The sequence below is a fragment of the Furipterus horrens genome, unplaced genomic scaffold (assembly GCF_987537825.1).
Source record: "Furipterus horrens unplaced genomic scaffold, mFurHor1.1.pri manual_scaffold_1, whole genome shotgun sequence".
NCBI lineage: Eukaryota > Metazoa > Chordata > Mammalia > Chiroptera > Furipteridae > Furipterus > Furipterus horrens.
Window position 1 is genome coordinate 182,201,282 of NW_028327171.1, and position 21,357 is coordinate 182,222,638.

The window sequence follows — 21,357 nt, forward strand, 5'->3', positions numbered from 1 at the left end:
TTGGAGGGCGCTCTTTTTCCACACATAAAAATGGGAATGACAGTAATACCTAACTGAGAAGGTTGTTGTGAGGACTGAATAAGTTATTACCTGTGCAGTGCCTGGTAGACAGTACGTGCTTATTAAGTGTCTCCTATTAATGGTGGTGAGGATCATGATGATGCAATAACTTGCTCGGGAACAACAAGCAGCTGGTTTTTTTGTTTCATCAATCTGTCTTACATATTCTGAATAGGCTTTGTATCTATGCCACTTTTGTGTCAGGCTTATAAAGTACTTTAAAGCAGAGTTGGGGGTGACATTCTAACAAAGGATGCAACCTTAATATAAGAAGTCCATTTTACACTTGTTAGTAGGAATAGAACTATTTTGCTATTACGCTATCTAAGCATTTTTCTAAGTGACTTTATCTGCCCCCTCCATAATCAGAAAGGCATTAAAAAGGACAGCCTAAGGATTTCAGCATGTGCTTCTTCAGATAAGGAAAAAGGAGGAAGAAAAATGTTACCAGAAACTTAACTGTGAGCAGATACTACTGATGTTGCATAAACACGTTCCCTGAACACGTGGATGTGTGACCCCCCTAATGTGTGAAGAGCAGACCTGCTCCCCACCTCTCCTTCCCTTCTCTGTCTTCCTGCCTCGTTATTGATCACCTAGACTGTGCCAGACACCAGGTACACAGAGATGAAGAAAGGCCAGGAATGACACAGAGGATTTTTTCAAAGCATGACACAATTTTTTCAAAATGAACTGAAATAGCTTCGTGTGGAAAAGAGCTTAAAATTAAACAGCATCAGCAAAAAAATCTAGCCAACCAAAAAATCTTTTAAGACGAAGGACTTTAGGCTGGCAAACAAACACTACTATTGGATATATTGCAAAACACTCTGGAAGCAAGATTCGCTCTCACATTCCCCCTGACACTCGTTAACTGTTTCATTCCTGGAAACTTGTTCCTGGCAAGCCTTCAGGGCTGCAGGCGTTAACAGGGCAAATTAGGTCTCAAACACAAAGCAGGTGAAATTGCTTCACTGCTGCCAGCTGACGTCTCTATCATCATTGTAATTACCAAACACTAGTCCCCTCCCTTCCTAAAAATAACACCCCTTCAGACACAACACTGAAATAACAGGCCAAAGGGCAACATTTTCTTACCAGAGAAATCTTAGTCCCTTACTTTTATGAAATTTTATTTAGTTTTTGGAAGATGCTAAATGCCAGGCATGAAAATCAGGTGACGGTGCAGCTTGTTTAGGCACAGCGGGTTCCAGCTCATCACAGCCAATCTAAGAAGCACCCCTCTTGGCTCTGCCAGAGGCTCCCTCTGACACCCTGCAGCCGGGCCCAAGGTCGCCAGGCGCCCTCCCGGCCTCGGACAGTACCCATCAGCATGAGCCAAGAACATGCCCTCCTGCTACTCACCATCGTGTTGAATTCTACAGAGCCCACAAACCGAGACACCTCGTCAAACTCCTCAGGAGACATGGGCAGAAGGTTGTCTGTGGTCTGAAGTCGAGAAGGGTGACTAAAATGGGGAGAAACGAAAAGGAAACATTAACATCTAAAGTATGAAAGCAGTGGCGTCATCTTTGGCCTGTGACTAAATCATCACATCGTATTTTTATTTCAGGTCAGTGCGTACTCTTGTTAAATGCATTTAAAAAAGTACAGATCACAGGAGGTTCCTGTCCGCAGCCCAGCCCCTTGGAAAATGCATTAGACTAGAGATTTGAGCAAGAAATAGCCAGACTGGAACCTGCGCCGCTTCTGCCTGGTTAAACTCTGGGTGCGAGTGTGTGGGGGGTGTCACCCTGAGATGCAACTCCTCGAGCTGACCCTGGCCCAAGAAGCACCAGGGAAATGTCTGGGGAGTCCCTCATCCCTACCTTGAGGTGTGTATGCAGATAAGGCTGCTCCAGAGTGTTTTTACATGAAGGCTACATCCATTCACCCCAAGACAGTGCTGCAGGCCAAATTACTGACAATGACTTTTCCAATTTTTTTTCTACCTTTTATAAAATGAAACAACAAAATAAAAGCAAGCGGAAAAACTTATCTCAATCATTACTTTGGCCTTTTCTAGATTGAAAAGAACTACTTTCCCACTCTGATCAATTTTTGTTCATTTTATTCACACTTTTTCAAAGTATCAGTTTGGGGAGAATTTATATACCTTAAATACAACTTTGATTTTTTTTTTTGTTGTTGTTATTATTTTTTTAATAAAGGCAGTAAAATGCTGATAGGCAATGACACCAGGGTCTCTAATTAGGATCTTTCCAACAAGTCCAACTGTGATGGCGATGGCAGCAATTACAATGGAAAAGCAAAGTATAAGCATCTTCAACAGGCCCCAGCCAGGAGCAGGGCTGGCTTGAGGCTTTAAACATGGCATTCTTCTGTGTTCACTTACACTTCAGACACAGAAATCAATTCAGTCTTGATGTATCCAGTTACTTTAGGGCCGTCAAGTTCCATTGGTTCTCCTGCTAGAAGCAAACACAAAGGATACACTTTCCATTAGCAGAAATCACACGAAAGAGTCAACTGCCTCTTTGATCAAAATTTTACTTATTTTGCTTGATAATCAGGTTAGAGTCCTGTAATTTTAAGGGGTTATGACCCCCCTGCCTGAGTCACCTGAAATTCTGAAGGGAGTGTGAAAACAGTTGGAAGAAAAGGTGAGGAGAGTTCGGTACACAAGTCAAGCTGAGTGGTTTCTCTTTCCAAGGCCTGAAATCCTAGAGAAGTTGGAGCTCAAACTTTGCGAAGGTCTACCTGGTTTTGTGGTCCTAACCTGGTGGCTGAAATATACACAGCTGTCAAGGTAAGCTGGAGGCAACTTCTCCCCCAAAGTATTGTGCTAATACTGAGATTTCTAATTCTGAAAAACAGTTAGTTTTGTTGTCATGCTCCAGACCAGATTAGTCTACCTTGAACTTTCTCAAATTCAATTCAGTGAAGAAAGAGAAGCAGGAGACCTGTGTTCTAAGCCTAGGTCTACTCTTAACAATAATTGCTATTAACAATATGGTCTAATAATTTATTGGGTCACTCTAAATGAACTACTGTACTTCTGGGCCTGTTTCCCCAATTTTAACAGGAGCAGGCTGGCATAAATCAGTGGGCCACAGTGATCCTACCTTTTACCCCTTTCCATGTGGAAAAAGTAATAATGTAACAAATATACAAAACCAGAAATGAACTTTTCCAACACCTCTAGATTAAGAAATCATTTACTCAATCTTACTAGATAGTTCAGGCCAAATGATGCTGTGCTGTGCCAAACACTGCTCTGTTTATGCTCCTACCAATTCGAAAGGAAGTGGGGGGTTAAAAACACAGCACGGGTGGGGTTTGTGCTGCTACCTTGCACATATAGGAAAGCAAGAGCAGTGTGTTTCACTGAACCCTGTCTCCAGCAAACCTAAGGACAAGGACAAGATGAGAATACAGTCACCACTTACCTTCCTTGGGCCTGGAGTAATACTTTCCAAAGGCATGGTCTTTATCAATATTTGGATACAGATACTTCAGGGGATTCTCTGGAATATTTTCTGCAGCCATGACTTTGTAATTGCGAATAATATCAGGGAAAGTAACTGCAGAAAGTTCTTTCTTTGTGTAGGGTTCAACCGCATGGAAGTAAGGTTCTAAAAAGAAGAAGAGCAAAGTGAGTCCCATGGAATATCCGAAAACAATAGAGGGAGGAAACAAAACACAGAAGAGTTTATGGATTTGAGAAGAACTGAAAAGAACTAATCATAATCTAGGAGTCTGAACACAGATAGTGTACTGCATTATTTCTCAATGAATTAAAATCGTTTCTCAAAAATAGGAAAAATAAAGGCAGTCATTACTATCAATAATATTGCAAATGTCATTATTTGCTTAGATTTGTAAATACAGCCCAAAGAAGTCTATTAAGCACCTTTAAAAGCACGCATCTTCAACAGTGTGCTGCCCACAGGCAGATAACTAATGACTAATTGGATCATCTTGACTTAAACCGTAAGTTGCTAAAAGATAAGCTTCACTTTGTTTTTCTCTTCATATTGAAAAGTATAATTTTCTATTAAAATAAACAATGACAATACATGGGAGACAACTTTTAAAACAAACAAAAGATCCTATTTCCTAGTTTTTCTCTAACCCTTACTGTAAGAAACCACAATTTAAGTCATCTCTGGGTCTTATTCCCAGACTAATTCTAATCGTGCTCCCTAAGTGATCCAGGATCTCAACATCCCCGAGGCTGCTGTTCAAGGCCCTGGGTCTCTGCCCTAGAACCTCAGACCACACTGGCATCCTAAAGCTTTGTAGCTGGCAGTGCTCAACTATTCAGGTTGCCAATGGTTTTCTTCATCTTTATCTGCCTCACCGTCTCCATCTCTTAGCCAGTTTGGCAAAGAACCGGGAGCGAAGATGAAAAGAGCAGTCTCTAACATCTACTGTCTACACTGGGCTCTAATCCCAGCTCTCCTATTTTGTTTCTTTGTTTTTAACTGGAAGAAAAAAAACAGAACAAGAGAAGTATCCCATCTCTTTGGATCTTCCCACTGAAAAAGCACAAACTTCACTGAAGACATCAGTTTTTCCTCCAATCCTTCAAACAGAGCCAATTACAGGCAACACTGAAAAGTTACCAGCTTGTCTATCATTTTCCCATCTCTGCTGTTCAGTCTCATCTCCCCAAACTGGTATTTTTTAGCCATGGGTTCATTTGGTTAAAAAGAAACCCAAGACATAACAAGGATGAATGGGCAACTGCTCTGTTTGATGGCAGGGTGGAGGGGCTGCAGCCCGGCTGCAGGACCCCTCAGAAAGCCTGCCTGTATCTGTGCCCTTCATGAAGCCTTGCTCTCAGTGAGGCTGGAAGCGTAAGGCTGTGCAAAATGGGTTCCCTCCCAAGAATGGGCTGTCACTCATACTGACTCGCCTCTTTTGTCTACAGGTAACAAATCAGAGAAAAAAAGAAAGAATTTGGCCTTTAAAAACCATCATTTGCAAAATACGTTTCAGGCAACAAATCACAAATATTCCTGGTGATGTATTAAGCCCTCCTTGAGAGGCTCAGCTGGGGATAAGTATAGGATCTATGATTTTATGTCAAAGCTCATTATTTGTATGAGTTGATTTGCAGTGATAAAGAAGGACTTTGGGGGCTGTGCAGCGCCTCCGCTCACCGCCTCCGTTCTGGGATCGCTCCACCCATGTGAACGTGATGGCCCCTTCCCGGCAGCTCTCACTGAAACGCAATAGGAATGTCCCAGGCTGCTGGTCTTTCAGCAGAGCGCGTTCTCGCTCCTTGCTGATGAAGCCCATGATGCACCTTGATGTGAAAAGGATGGATGGAGGTATTTTGAGGTTTAGTTATGATTTTAATTTTCACGTTAACTTTCAAATAAAGATCACTAAAACTTGACAGAACAACATAGGATAAAAATGGATAGACTATTTTAGATACTTTAAAATCTATTTAATTGGCACTTCAGGAAGAATCTCACTTATATATATAGATGCTCACTAATGTGGTACCAGGAGGATGCTTTGGATGATCAATAAATACTTGCTGAATGAATGAGCCTTTTATTTTGGCCAGGAAAATGTCTAAATTTTTGCATCTTTTACGCTGGAGAAGAAGGCTCAAACAATACATATTCATTTTCTGGCACTTCTGATCAAGTTAAAGCCTTTGTTGAAATATCAACTAATGTGGGGACTAAGTTAGAAATAATTTACTGAGCTAAAAAAGTGTTTCCTTCCTTTCCTGGGGCAATAGAGTAAGTAGGTGCTAAAGAAATTTTTATGGAATGAATGAATAGTATAAAAGGCATTCAGAGTTTTTTAAATTTAGCTTTCAAAATACATATACTGTGAAAGTATAAGTTCAGTCTCATGAGGGTCCATGATCACGAAGCCCTGAGGAGAGTCTGTAAGCATTATTTCTGGGAGATGCGCACAAGTCTTGGCAATAGTGAAGTCTGTGTGGGTCAGGCCTGTGTCAGCCATGCAACAAAGGGAGTGTGTGCTGAAAGTATGTTTCAAAATTACATGTCAATGGCCCTTACCCATCATTCCAGAGAGAAAGCAGGTGTTTTTTAATGAGTTCAAGGATGCTTTCAATCCAAAGCCAGAAAGGGAAATTTTTATCATTTATATTTTCCTGCAAGTAAACAAACATGAACACACATTAAGAACAAGGAAATCCAAATACTAGCGACTTACCATGCCTCCTCCCACCATTAGCTTAAATTTGCAAAGACTGCCCAGCTGCCAAAGCTAGCACTGCCCTGTACTGAGCAGTGCCTCCCCAAGCTCTCCATTTCCTTGGCCGCCTCTGCTTCCCTCTCCAAACAGTAGCAAGCCAGCCAGGAAGTGACCCCCAGGGTGAATCTCAGAACAAAAGCTGCTCTGGCTCTAGGAAAATCCAGCAGTGCAAGCAAGCTCATCAGCACGGACTGGTGATTCATTCCAACTGGTTCCTCTGCTTGAGCTGGCTGGGGGTGCTCATCTGGCTGCCAACCCGTCTACACAGGCACAGAGCACACAATTCTCATGGACAGGGCTAAAATGCTGCCAAAGGGGGCCGTGTGAGCAAACAGAAGGCTCATTTCGGATGTGAAAGAATGTTATCACCCAGGCAGGCGCTTCCTGTCAGACTCACACTTGGAGACCAACCTTCTGTACTCAAGGAAAGTAAACAACTTGCCCTAGGGGTTCTATGGGTGAGAGGAACAAGCCAGAATAAGCATGCAGTTTAGGAACTGCCATGGTGAGAAAAATACGAGAGCCTTAGCAAAGAGCAAAAAGGACTCGGAGAGAATAAAACCCAGAGTGCCCACCTTACAGAACCTCGTCCATGGAATAAGACCCTCGGGGCCAGCATTAGGACCTAAACAAATAAAAATAACGTTTTTCAGGAAGCAGAAATCAATTCTAAAGCTCTGGCTGGGCTGATGGCTCAGCTCTTGTGTTTGCTCTCCAAGAACAGAGCCAGCACCCAGCAATGGAAGCTGTGTGTACGTGGTTAGCATTCTCAGACACACTAATGCTAACTAATTACACTCTCTGGAGGAGACTCAATTTGGTCCCTCCCTGAGCAACGTCTTCTCCCGCTGCCTCCCTCTCCTTCTTCAACAGGGTCTCCCGTACCAGTGAGCCTGCAGAGGTTTTTTTTGTTTTTTTAATTCAAACTAAGATCAAGATCATCCCTAGGTAATCTATTTAACTAACACCTGACTTTATAAGCTTATTTTAGATATTAATTAGGCATTCCCTTCACTCTTCCTCTAAACAGGACATGGGCTCAGGGAGGCTGATGAAAATCAAAAGTTGAGTGAGAGAAATGAGAGGAGGGCGGAAGCCTAAGGGTGATCAGCTACGCAAAGGAAAGCAGCACAGGAGGCCAGCAGAGGTGGGGAGCCCATCTCTCAGCAAAGAGAACCACGAGTAAGCCATTATAGATGGAAAAGATCTCTTTCTTAACTCTCACCAAATAAGGAGATGAAATATGCCGGTTTTTTACTTTTTATTAAGTAGTATAAGACATCCATGGTAAGAGCCACACGGTCAACAGAAGCCCCGCTGTGAGCCATTTGGTCAGGGAGAGCCTACTGGTGTTTGCAATACGTGCAGTTCGGCTGTGCAAAAAGCAAGTCTGAAAAAAGACTGCCTGTGAATTTTTAAAGAAGTAGTGCATGGGGGAGAGAAATTAGGGGAAAAGGGGACAACTGTAATTGAAAAACCAAAATAAAAAAAAAAATTAAAAATTAAAAAAAAGAATAAATTAAGATTTTGTTAATATTTTGAGGATCTGCAATATGCACCCTCTTATTTTCTGCTCTGAGATAATTTGTACACAAAATGTTTCTGGTTTTTGTAAGTTTGACCTATTAAACATTGTGATAATAAAAAAAAAAAAAAAAAAAAAAAGAAGTAGTGCAGATACTCCTGTTCAGTGAAGATCTGACCTTGAGACTAGTAGGTCTTTGATTTGTTTAGGGTGGAAGACTAATCAATCCACAGCATTAGCTACTGAAAAGGAATGATCTACCATGGCCAGGACCTGCCCAATGAGGTAAAACTGCTGCTGGTCAGGGGTGTCCTGATGTGGACAGTGTCTCCGACCTGGCAGAGCCTTCGGTGTGTGCTGTGCTGTGCTACGCTGTGGGCACTGTGGGACCTTATTCTTATCCTGTTGGGCACTTACTTTTTTCTCTCCAGGGTTAAAAAGACTTCACCTTTCTCATCAAGAAACTTATTTTAGACACAAGTAACATATTTTACATAATGCAAAAATCTTTCTCTTAGGAACCCTGCTCAGAAATATTGAGATAATGGGAAGTAATTCATTTCAGTCTCTTATCAGGTCTATATATCTTTCCAAGGTGAGGTATAATGCCCACCTAGCTTATTATAGCTGGAAAAGTCAACAGATTTTAACATTCTTCTTCCCTGAACAAAATAGAGCAAAGAGGGAAAAGGAGCAAGTAGAGATTTCATAAGTTTCCATTTATATATATATATATATAAACTGAATATGCTCATACCAAGAAGCTTCTCTCCCAGCATGTTGAGCTGGTCTACATTGAGACCTCTTTTGGTGACAGACGAAAACTGCCAACTCAGTACCTCTGACAGCTGAGACCATCGTGCGCAAGGTGGGTTCAGGAAGAAGGACAGATTCTAGAGAGAAAACCCCCAAAAATTAATGGCTCCTGAAGAACCACCAGTCACAAGCTAGGCACTAAAGCATGGACCTGTCCCAAAGCTCAGTTCCAGTTTCCTGACATACATAAGTTTTCATGGTACATAAGAGAAATATAGTCTATTCTCACTATCTGCAGATTCACACCTATGAATTCATCTACTCTCTAGAATTTACTTGTTATTCCAGAATCAGTACTCCTGGCACTTTTGCACTCATTCACAGCTGTGCTCTTGCACAAAATGGTGAAAAATTTGAGTCAACCAACAGCTGAGGTCAAGCAAAGCAGCACTCTGCCTTCCTGCTTCATCTCTCATAGGATAAACAGTATGCTTTCTAAGGTCTACCTAAGTAGTGCCATGGTTTTGCATTTTTGTGTTGTCTTGTTGGCAATTTCGTTGCTTAAAATGGACCCTGAGTGTAGAAGTACTAATGTTTCTGAGCACAAAAAGGCCACGATGTGCCTTAAGAAGAAAATACATGTACTGGATAAGCTGTATTCAGCATAAGTTACAATGCTGTTGGTCATGAGTTTGATGTTAATGAACCAACAAATATATCAGATTAGGGGTCTTTAAATAGACACTCACATAAACAAGGTTATGTATTAACTGGTTGACAAAAGGCTGTGACCAGAGGCTTGCAGAAACCTAATCCCATTTTTAGGGTTCAGTATTTGCTAAACCAGTGTCCACGGTGACTGAAGGACTTAAGTACAGTGCATAATGAGAATCGACTGTAATTAATCAACAGTGAGTATACACACTCTAAAAATGAGCATGTTTGTTTCGTGGATGTATGCATTTTAAGGAAATAACAATAAAGGTCCTCTTCCACGATAAAGGTTATATGAAAATCATCTATTGCCTATGCTTATTCACATAGAAGGAAAATAATAATTTTCATATGAAACACATACACACACTTCACTTTTCCAGAATTACTCAAAGTCCTTGGCAATGCACTTGAATTATGTCACTTGTCCCTCAACATCTGGCCCTTACTCTGTTGGATAGGATATGCAGAAGCTAGAGCATGGGGTTATTGGTTACCCTCTAGTATGAAAGTAGATGTGTTGTCCATACCCTGGGTTCTGTCACCAGCATGTTGTACCACAAGATAGAGGCCCAACCACTCGGGAGCTGGCTGACGTTGGAGATCACCACGACGGGCAGAGAGGTCGTCTAAAAGATGACAAAGACCTTGAAATCCTCTGAATCACAGAAATATCACCTTGAGACCACTGTGCAGCCTCAAAACAGAGTAAGGGATTATTTGTAAACTTGCATATATTTCATACTTGAAAATTAAAAATGTAAAGTTATGTGCTTTTGTTCAGAGTTTAATTTGGTTTTGATACATCTTTCAGTTAAGAAATGTCTCCATGCTTCATATAAAAATTAACATAGGACAGCTTAACCAAAACACTTAGCTTATAGAATTTGAATGAATCATTAAATTAAGATAATATTAGCTGGGAAAGATAATCTTTTTTTAGCAATTAGGTAAATATCTCTAAAGCAAAAATTAAGAAATAAAAATACATGTAACAATGAAAAGTAAAATTAAAGAAAGTTTTCCACATCTGGATCTTTTAATTCTTACCTCAAGGTCAACAACCAGACCAGGCTGGCATAACTGGGTTTCAAAACTGAGGGAATGAAGCTCTTCAGTAACAATGAGAGGGCCCTTAGAAGAGAAAAGGGGGGAAAGGAGGAGAGCGATTCATTCACGAATCCTGCAATTTTCAGAAGTCTAATAAGCACTACAAACAGGCTGTAGAAAGCCTAGGCCCAATTCAGAAAAAGACTCTAATTTTCAATCAGCTATCCCAGATTTGATTATTGCAAATATCTCAGTGTTCTCTCAGAAACAAGATTTCTGAAATTATGGCAAGGATTACAGATTAAGGGGAAGAAATGTCAACAGGGAAACAGCAACTTCTAACGGGTTTGTCTGTGCTACCTAAGCCTTCCTGACCCTCAGCTCCACTCTGCTGCCAGGGCCCTACCAGCTGAGGGCTGCCCTGTGATTATCTATGGAACGGCTGATTTGCATAAGCCTGGATGGTCATAAAGTGTCTTGATTGGGGTAGAAATGTTACAGTTTTCAAAGTTCCTTCCTACATATGAGCTTGTGCGAAAATCACAGCAACTTAGAACCAGAGAGGTACAGCTGCTGTCCCTGCTTACAGGAGAGGAAACCAAATGAGGTCACGAAGGTAGTAAAGGTCCAGATCAGGGCCAGACAGCGGCGTGTCGGCACTGCCCAGGTCAGGGCCTGTCCTACTGCTCCCCGCGACCTCTCCTGGTTGTGGGGAGGAAGGATGGCACACTATGACGGCACAGAGGATGAAAACATTCCAACCCAAAACAAATGCAGACTGTTTTGTCCCTCTTCATGGTTCATTTTTGAATGCACCACCGATGTAACTCAAGGATCTGGCTCTAAAAAAAAAAAAATGAAGGCCCTGGGGTAGGGCAGCCAGGGACAGGACACTTGGTGCACTTGGTTTCCTGCATGGCATCATAAAAACTGGTCTCTTCCTCTGACAGTAATCCCTCTGCACCCTTAGCTAAATCCTGCAGACTTCCTCTGACTCAATGTTTTCACCTCTAAACCGTGCGTAACACAGAAGCACACCATACCCGCTCCACTGAGCTGTCTTTGAGGGTCTAGTCAATTTGTCTGCAAAACCATAAAGCACAAATGAAGAGTGTTTTTACTGTTATTACAAACACTCTGAGTCCCCACAGTCACTGCTCTTTCCTGCTGGGTCTGAATGCATGTGTGAGGTGTCCCTACCCACCAGGTACTGAGCCAACCTCATGGGACAGACCTGCTGATCAGAGACAGACTCACCTCGTTGGTTCTGTTGCCAGCATTCTTCTGTTCCTTCAGTTGCTATAAAACAAGAAACCGTCTCAGTAAACCACACAATCTTCAAAGTTGCTATTTTGACTTACAAATCAAACCAAAGTCAGGACTTAGAATGCGTGAAGAATGTGAACTTATTTTCAGAACGCAGAACAAGCGATGAAATGACCCTTGTCTGGGCTCACTGGCACGAGCGCCTTTCCCCAGCAGCCTGACATCATGCGAACACCTCGGAGCTTAGAAGAATCCCGCAAAATTGCACCCCGCTTCCTTCCCCCATGCAAACTTTTCCTGAATGAACCCCCATCTCCTTCCTTAGCTGTTTCATGTCCCCAAGCTCGGGGCGCAGCTTCTCTTGTGCCCCCACCTTCCACTGGCAGTCTTCCAGGCTGGGCCCAGCCACTCCAGGCCCAACTAAGACTGCCCTCAAAAGGACTTCACTGACTTCAGTCCTTGAGTTTTCAAGGGAACAACTTAAGAGTCCTGACAGCAGCTCTGGGGAGCCTCAGATTCCTGAGTTTGGACCAAGGCTCTCACCCAAGATGAGTTTGCTGGTTCACAGGATGGTTGCCAGCGTAAGGGATGTCGTAAACTTCCCTGCAGGCTCCAGCCCCGGGAGCACAAAGGGCTGAGCACCACCAGGCTTTTCACGGAGGCAGCAAGGCACTGCCCTCCTCAACTCTCCTGCTTGTGTCTATTGCCTGGTGGGACAGGCCCAACACCCATGGAGGCAGAGCAGTAGCAGCAGCAGTTGTGAAGACCACCAGGAAGATGAATGTGAGGAAGGGGTTGTGGAGAGACCCTGGGGTCTGCCATCCTTGGTCTGGGGAGAAGGAATAGTCTGGATGAGGGAGCAATAATAGCCTTTGAGAGAATTGCAAGAGTCTAGAATGAGGGCTCACTGAGGTCACAGAGGCACCACGAGCAGGTAATTTACATATGCACGGATTTGTGGAATACTTTACTGAGATCACTGCATCCCAAGAGTATGGATGGGAGAGAAAACTGCAGAAAACAGAGTGAACAGTCCTGGGATAAAGAGGAACTGAGATTTCCCAAGGACTGGTAAAGTCACCAGCCACAGATGGTGACGGTCTCCTCCCAGGGGCGCCCTCCACATCCCACAGCACATAAAGTGCCGCTCTATCATCAAAGGTCCTAATAAATCAGATGCAACACAAACAAGGGGAAACTAGCCACCCTACCAGGTGTCGAAACTCCGCTGCCAGACTTCCATTGGTGGACTCCTCCATGTTCATCACTTTCGTGTGTGTGCCCAAAATGTTGAATTTTCTGAACCTAGACAAAAAAGGGCAGAAATACTTAAAAGGCTTGTAACTATTAAACAAACAAAGAAGATAGTAAAATACAGTACAAAGTACTTTACATACCCTTTTACTGTATTTCTCTCATTCACGTCTCTGCAAAAAAAATACATATATATATATATATAAAAGACTATATATATGAACTTAAAATTTGGAATGAGCTTTCTAACAACAGTATAAATATACATGGATAAATAAAGGTCTATAAAAAAATAAATCTGTACCTGTAGGTTTTCTGCCCTTTCATTCACTCATTCCCAACACCAGCTCTGCCAAGTATTGGGCCTCACATTTCTCACTTGTACAACATGCTAACAGCACCAATCATACAGGATATTGTGAGGAGTACACTAGCTAATGGGTAAAAAGGGCACACAGCACACTCAATCAATGGAAGCTTCAGTTACCACTATTTATTGAGCAATTCCTTCCTTCATGCGAGGTGCTGTGACGAGCACTGAGGGTTCAGCAGAGCCCTGCTCGGCTTTTATGAAACTGAGAGGAACTTCCAAAGTGACAACTTAAAACTTTATTTTTATTCTCTATTATTTTTGGTGTTTTCATGAAAGTAACAGGATAGTGAATTATTTGGGAAAACGGTCAAGTTTAAATTTTAAATCTGAGGTTAAAATCCTGAGAGACCATGCATCCTATATAAATTCAGTGGTTACCGTGTCACGTCTGGACAGATAAAGTATTTGTTAGGTGTAGGCGCAGATTAGAAATCATTAGTGCTCACAGTGAAATGACTTAGCTTCATTTCCTATCTCAGCAAGTTCACCATTTTTGTGAATGACAATCACTATTAGCTATGAGAGTGACCAATTTTCCCCTCGTTGAAAAAAAAAAAGAATTTAAAATCAAAGGAACCATATAACACAAAACTGCCTTGTCAAAACTAAGAAGAAAAGTCAGGGCCGTGGTAAAATGCAATGGCCACTTTGACTTGCTTTTACCAACAGAACAGACAGGAGCAGTGCTGTACAAGCTCCAAGTCTAGCCCAGCAGGCCTAGCATGCAGCTGCTCTTACCCATCTGGAACATGACACCTGTGAAGACGCCCAGGCTATAAGAGGTCCCAGGAAAAGAGCCCAGTTATCCCAGCTGAGACCTCAGATATGTAATGAGACCACGCTAGACCACCCGGGCAACCACCAGGCTAGCCCACACCAGAAGGACCACCCACAGCCCACAAATCATAAGAAATATAAATTTCTGAGTTTTAAACCACTAAATCCTGGGGCAGTTTTTTTTACGCAGCAAAAGCTAATAGAGAAACCAGAGATGATGCCAGGGAAAGACAAAGGCACGGACTGTGTTACGAAGAAGAACTATTGTTACAGCCAGGGGAAAATTATTTGCATTATTGTGAACGGTTTTGAAACTTGCAAAACCAGTGTGTTATACACAACAACAAAAGTACAACTATATCAAGGAAGGGGGAAACCTCCTTGTTCCTTAATGTAAGTGGCTAGTCAGTCCTATTCCAGGGTCCATGGGCAAAATGGGATGGGCCTGCTCCACTTAGACCCCTGTGAGAGATCCAGCCCATTCCTGGGGCCCTACTGCCCAGAAGAGACAAGGGTGAATCCAGCAGACTCCACACTGGCCCCCTCAAATGATGTCAACTTCATTCCAAAAACAACGTCACAATTGGCTGCAGAATTGCAGCCCCGTCCTCTGGACCTGGCCTAGGAGGCAAGGTGGGCTTTGAGACTTGATCATTACAAGCTCATATGCATAAAACATACTCATTCTTTTTCTCCTGTACAGTGTAAAAAGGCAGGGCTTGCTATTATCAGTTCTAGAGGAAGCTCCCAAGATTCAGAACAGGAGCTAACAATTAAAATCTGCTGGGATCACTTGCAAATGGGCCTGGTGCTTCAGTCTACGTTTGGTTAACAAAACCAGCATTTCCATAGTACATGTATGTTAGATAATATTAAAGATATCTTACTTATCAAATAAAACTTTGACTTTCAGATTATAATTCAGCTCTTGCAATTTCACCAACAGTCTGGAAAGAAAAATAAAAAGCATTACTTTAAAAACTATTACAATTTATTTATTATGCCAATTTCCTATCAATAAACATTTCAGTAACCCCCACCTTCTCTAGTTTTGGGTTATTACAAACAATGGAGTTGACATCCTTATATAACTACCTGGATTTCTTAGGAGTGTATTTGTAGGATGAACTCCTAGCTGTGTAATTGCCAGGGCAAAACCATAACTTTAAATTTTAATAAGAGCATAGCACTGAATTTACATCCCCACCAAATGTTAGTGAAGGTACCTGCTTCCGTATATAGCCTTCTGTATGTTAGGCTGTATCAAAATTTCTATTTTGGGTAAATTATAGGGGTAAAATATAGCAAATACTGAAATTTGTATCTAATGTTTGTCTTGTTGGCAGAAAACAAAAACTATCACCCATAACCAGGGAAATAAGGGTCTCATCTATAATCAGTCCAGCACAGTGTGGAAAACTGGGAAGGAGCGCTGGGCTGGGACTCTGGCGTGCCTCTGCTCTGCTGAGCTGGAGGCCTTGGGAAGGAGCTCAAGTCTTCTGTCTGCCCCATTTAGTGGATCTGGCGGGTGGGATTAGATTTCTGGTGACCTCTTCCAGCTGTGGCTGTGAGTGCAGGACCCTAAGGTGCTGGAGCGTGGCAGCACTGGCAGCCAGGAAGCAGCACCTATGGACCTAACTGAACAGTGCCCCGAAAATGGGGCTAGGGCCAACTTGGAAGGGAAGTGCCGCTCTTCGGAGTCCTGCTGCTCATCTGTGAAGGAACAGTGAAGTGAATGTGGCCATTCAACAGAAGGTAAAGCCATGGGTCTTCACATGGAAACATTTCTACAGTTTCTTATCAAGGAGAAAAACAGACTGCAGAACAACATAACTAGCAGAATACTAGTTCTTAAAAATAAAATAACTGCCTGTCATATATATTTGTATTTATGTATAAACAGACACACAAATGTATTAATTCATATATTTATGTAGATGTGGATAAAACTCTGGGAGAACTGAGAGAGGCTGTTTACCACAGTGATCTACGGATATTTAGATCACAGATAACTGAAAATCTGATGAAAGCTATGAACCCACTCACCAGAAAAATGTTATGTGTCATAGCTCCACATTCACACACTACAAATAGTTTTTGGGGAATCGAAAGCTCAGGCCACAAGCTTATGCTCAAAAGGAAATGAAGCTGCCGGGAACTTTTACTCATTATTATATGCCGTTCTGGAATTCTGAATTCCTTTTATAATGAACATGTATTACATTTACAACTGGAAAAAAATCAGGGGGGTGTATTGTGTGTACACATATATCTGTTATAGTTCTAGGGTGAAAAGACAAGACAAACTTTTAGATATTCTAAATAAGAATTCATAATAAAATGCCTACTGCCAAATTCTTTCCTCTAATGTACCCTACGTAACAGTGCTATGAAAGAAGTTATGGGTACAAACGTCGTGACAGAAGCCATAGGGGGTTACAGCTTTTCTTTCTTACCTCAACTTCACGGTGAATTGTACCCCAGTCTTCAAGACCAATGGCCTCTGAGGATGAGTTGGCATGCACGGCTGTCTCTCTACCACAAATGAGCTATAAATTCCCAGCAAAGTGTAAATTAGCATTTCCATTAAGGTTGAGGCAGTAAACAATTATTTCCCCTAAAAGGAAAGGGGGTTATAAAGGGCACAAGCTAGAAAAATAATTTTGAAAGATTCTAATAATTTGGGTAAAGTGAGGTTTTCTAGTCAGTAAAGAAAACCTTAAGTCTAATTTGCACTCAATAAAATCAGAGTAATTATAGTGACCAATGATACTCTACCACAAGCAAAATCCTTATTGCTTTGTGTTCATTTACAAATCTGCATTAAGAGTCAAAGTAACAAAACTTATTGTAGTCATCATCTCACAACATATACAAGCATCAAATCATTATGTTGTACGCCTAAACTAATATAATGTTACATGTTAATTATATCTCAATTTAAAAGTAAAACATAAAACAAACAAAAAAATTTTATTAAAGTTGAAAAGAAACCATGCTTTCTACCATAATTTGAAATTAAAATTTTAATATCCTTTGGAACATTTTCTAGTAAAGTTGTTTAGTAATATTTATTATCTAATAAACATTCCCAGCCATTAATTTTCATTAAAAAAAAATCAAATTTACATTCTAAAGCCCAAGTAAATGTCCTTAATTATTTCAAAATCTAACACCCAGGGATTCTGGATTGGACATCTGCTACAGGAAACTGAAGACATTTTTATTATGTCAGATTAGCATTAAAAAATAACCCTTGCAATACGAACTCTGCTCTTCTACTTGGTGCCATCTTTCAACTACAAGATTTGGAACACCTACCGTGGGCAAGGCCCTAGTGGGGGAGAAAGAACGACAAAGGCATATCACTGTCTTCCAGGACCTTTCAATTTACACCAAACAGAAATATGTAGACAACTATGTACAAAATCCAGAATGGGAGAGGAGTAAAGAATGAACTGTGCAGATCTAGAAAGGGGATAATATCTGTTTGGGAACTCCAGAAAGATTTCATAATGAAATAAAAGCAGAAACTTTCAGAATGATGCAATTCTGAAAGCAGGTACAAGAGAAGGTGGCTCTGAGGCGGAAGACATATTGTTAGGGAAAGCGTGGAGAGGTGGACGTATAGAGTGGGCGTGAGGTCAAGTCTACCTTGAAAAGGGGTGTGGAAGCCACCTCTGCAGTGGCCATTTAGGGTCAGGCGATGGGGGTGGGGCATGAGTGTCCAGCTGAGGGGTTCCACTTGGGTTAGCAGGTGACAAAAAACCGGACTGCAGTCAGTGCTAGGTCCCAGGGACTAGGGAGGAATGGCTGAGAAGGGGATCATGTGGGAGGCTACTCCGTAAGAGTTCAGGAGAGAAATCTGAAAGCCTGAAAAAAGGTGAGGCCATGAAGGGAGAGGACAAATACCGTGAGATTAGATACCACAGCCTCAGCACAGACTGGCTACGAAGGGACAGAGAAGGAATAACATTTCCTAGCTCCCACTCCAGGTGCCACAAAATGAAGGGCCTTTGGCATAAACAAGGAATTTGGGAAGAGCTGATTAGCCATAGAAAAGTTTATATAATTCATTAAACCCTTCTTAATTATCTGACTATACCATACAATTTTCCCTTGAGTAAAATAACTGCAGAAGGTGCAAATAAATTTCCCTTAAGTTACCTCTGAATGAGCTGCTGGAAAAGGTTGAAGGTGCGTTCCCATAATGCTTGCTTGTTTTTCGTGATGGGGTCATGATCATAGGTATACTTCTGTTCCAATTCCTCAAGCTTTTTAAGCTGCTGACGAACCTGCTGCAGACTCTCTGCAACTATGGTGAACCTGGGAAGGCACAAGACACAGGGGTCTCAGACAGAAACAGTCCCAGAGCAGCCTGGATTAAAGGGAACCACAAAAACCAACAACACGCTCCGTTATCCACACAGGTGCACTCCACACTGCAGGGACAGATGGAGAACAAGGCTCGTAGTGGTATTAAGAAGTTGTTATTTGGGGAGAAAAAACTAACATGTGCTGTCCAGTTACATCTGCAATTACACAGCCTAGATCAAAAACACCTGCTACCAAGGTGAGCCTAAACAATGAGATGGGTAGGGGCAGAGGCTTCATCTGTGGCTTTGACTGACATATAGGATAATCGGGATTTAAAACGACAGGGCAAAGAGGAGGGGAAAGGCAGGGGACATGACAAGGTAGATGTCGTCAGAGGTGATGCAGGAGGCAATGAGGAGGCCCCTGTAGACTTTTTATCAGGGCAGAGAGGAGAGAGCAGCCCAGAGGCCGTGGAAGCCATGCATAAGGGCTACAAGGCGCAGGTTAGGAGGAGAGGAGGAAACAGAGGTTCTCCTTTCACTGAACTGGAAGAAGGCAATACGCTCCATCTAAACACTCAAAATGTAAAGCAAGGAGGAAACCTGGCCATTGCTTCCAGTTTCCTCCTTCCTCACGGTAAAGTGCCAACGATGATGTAGCCTCCGAGCCAAGTCAGGATGTGGAAGTCATTTTATTTGCCTGGAGTAATGACAGAAGAAAATCTCCCCAATGAAAAACATCTCCTTCGCTCTGTGGTTTCATCCCCTGCACCCAGTTCCAAGCATGACAAGGGCAGCCCTTAATCATGAAATGAGAAGGCAGGATGGCGGTGGGTCCCAGAGGAGTTCCAACCCAGCGCTCCTTGGTTTTGTATTGTGTTGGCATGGGAAGAAATGACCATCCTTGTACAGCACAGTGGGGGGTGCTGGAAGGCATCTGTGTCTCTGGAAGAGGCTCCTCACGACCTAGGGGGAGCCTCTAGAGACTGCTAGGGGTTTCTGACAGCCCAGGGCCTCCCTGGGCCCTGAAGGGCTGGGTGTCAGTACTGCTCAAAGTCCACGGGGCACAATGGGCTGGGTATCCCTGTTCTGACCCACAACAAATGTAATGATATGGAGAGGAAATTCACAGAATAAAAATAAATGGCTGAATATGAGTTCTGAATTATTTTTAAAAAATAGCAATCCAAAAAATCATCTTATGAGCTCCCTGGTCCTCAGGCCCCTGGGAACTGTTCCAGGCCACCATCCCCTCAAACCCACTAATGTGCTTATAGTAGCCCAGCTGGCCTTTTTGTCTCTATTTTGTCTTTCAGACTAATGCCAGAGGGACCTCTCTCAATCAAAAATCAGAGAAATGAACCTCCACTTAAATAAAAAGTCTGCCTGGCCCACCAGTGCCCACTGAATAAAGCCTGTTCCCAGGATGAAGTGAGAACCTCCACGACCAGGCTCCAGCCCCATGCCAGCTCTTATTTCTTCTGCCCTCCGGCCACCCTACTCTCTGGCCGTCCAGTATGTAGTACTGCAGGCCCCACCCACGCCCTGCCCCTCCTCACTCTGCCTCTGTCTACGTTGCCCTCCTCTCTGATTGACATGAAGATCCCCTATCCATTCTCAAGAGTCTGTACAAATCCATTTCCTCTTTGAAACCTTTACTGGTGACTCCTTCCTTTGTCCTCCATAGAACTCTGGACAGACATTTTTTAGAGCACTGGCAACATTTCGCTGCACAGAATTAATAGCATATCTATCTCCTGACTCCACACTGAGAGCTCCTTATTGGCAAGGACCAAGAAGTGCTCACCCTTGTGTCTCCAGGTCCTAGTCCAGTGCCTGGCACACAGCATGTAATAAGTATTTACTGGATGGATGACTGAATGAATGATTCATGACAAAATGTTATTTCATGTAATCCTGGAAAATGCCTCAAATTATTTTGTTTTTAATAAAACACTGGGACTCAAGTTGTTAAATGTGTTATGTGATGACCATGTCACTGGTGTTTTGGCACAGTCAAGTGACGCATCCCTTGGTACAGGTATAGTAGGGAAAGAAATGTTCCTAATCAAGTAGAATGTGGCTGGATGCAACCACAGGCATGAATAATGTTGGGCTTTCCAAATGAGTATTCCCAGGGTAAGAAGCAGCTGGTCTGCGTCTAACTCTAAGCCAAAGTTCTCAGGGATCCATTCAACTAATGCAGCTCAAATGTGCACTTTTGAGTTGATAGGGTTAGCCACTCAATTAACGATTTTCCACTTTGGAGAATCTTACCAGTTCTGCAGCTGATCGAGGCAAGCGTTGGGGGGTCCCCCAATACAGGCGCTCTGCTGTCTCCGCTTCCACTCCACTAGTTCGTCATTAATCAGGGCTTTCTGGGTAAGTTCAGTGGCGTTCAACAAGTCTATTATTTTGTGAACTACTTCCTAAAGAAAGAGGAAGAAACAAAGTAAAAAAATTTACCTTTAATCACTGAATTTTAAAAGATTTTTTAAACGCAAAACAAGTATCCTTTCAGCTCAATTGAAGCTCTAAATCAAGTGGTTATAATAATAATTTTTCCTCTATTCTAAACTTCAGTTTCATTATTTACAGTCTGTGATGAAAGCAAACATGTTCTTCTGGAAAGTGAATCACTACCTTTCTCTTATTGTCAAGCATTAAATACATCTTCTGGAGTAACATCTGTTCTTGTTTCTGATCATTCTTTGCCACACCATTGGTTTCATGTTCTGTGAATTGGGAGAGACAACAGATAAGTATAAAAGTGAAAGAAGACAAGATGAACTAAGGCCAAGATTCACATGCATTTAGGAGAGGAATGATCTAAATGTTATCTGGTGATAGCTCAAAATTGGGTCTTCCTCCATCTTTCTTGAACAAAACAAGAAAAATCCTAAGTATAAAAACTGGACACACTAAATCAAAGCACCTGTTTTCAATGACCTATGTAAACTGGAAACAGTACTGTGTGGTTCTAAAGTCATTGTCAAGATATGATCTAAATGAATCTAAGTGGCAAATTCAAAATGTCAGATAAAAAAGCAAAC

General features: G+C 42.2%; 1 protein-coding gene across 3 annotated transcripts in view; it reads right to left on the minus strand.

Annotated features, from left to right (window-relative positions):
* The window catches only part of STAT1 (signal transducer and activator of transcription 1), a 38,396-nt gene that overhangs the window by 2,180 nt on the left and 14,859 nt on the right, over positions 1-21,357 (minus strand). Inside the window, exons 7-23 of one of the 3 annotated variants that reach the window (XM_090281969.1) lie at positions 20,948-21,039; positions 20,582-20,733; positions 18,156-18,314; positions 16,445-16,537; positions 14,876-14,935; positions 12,982-13,011; positions 12,796-12,889; positions 11,576-11,617; positions 10,319-10,402; positions 9,799-9,897; positions 8,556-8,691; positions 6,849-6,898; positions 6,075-6,169; positions 5,190-5,335; positions 3,471-3,656; positions 2,417-2,489; positions 1,426-1,528 (exon numbers count right to left, since the gene is read on the minus strand). In XM_090281969.1, the coding sequence (XP_090138095.1) occupies positions 1,426-1,528; positions 2,417-2,489; positions 3,471-3,656; positions 5,190-5,335; positions 6,075-6,169; positions 6,849-6,898; positions 8,556-8,691; positions 9,799-9,897; positions 10,319-10,402; positions 11,576-11,617; positions 12,796-12,889; positions 12,982-13,011; positions 14,876-14,935; positions 16,445-16,537; positions 18,156-18,314; positions 20,582-20,733; positions 20,948-21,039 (1,694 nt within the window). Of the gene's footprint in view, positions 1-1,425; positions 1,529-2,114; positions 2,493-3,470; positions 3,657-5,189; positions 5,336-6,074; positions 6,170-6,848; positions 6,899-8,555; positions 8,692-9,798; positions 9,898-10,318; positions 10,403-11,575; positions 11,618-12,795; positions 12,890-12,981; positions 13,012-14,875; positions 14,936-16,444; positions 16,538-18,155; positions 18,315-20,581; positions 20,734-20,947; positions 21,040-21,357 lie in introns of those variants that run through there. The other 2 variants (XM_090281959.1, XM_090281979.1) reach the window with 2 other exon arrangements.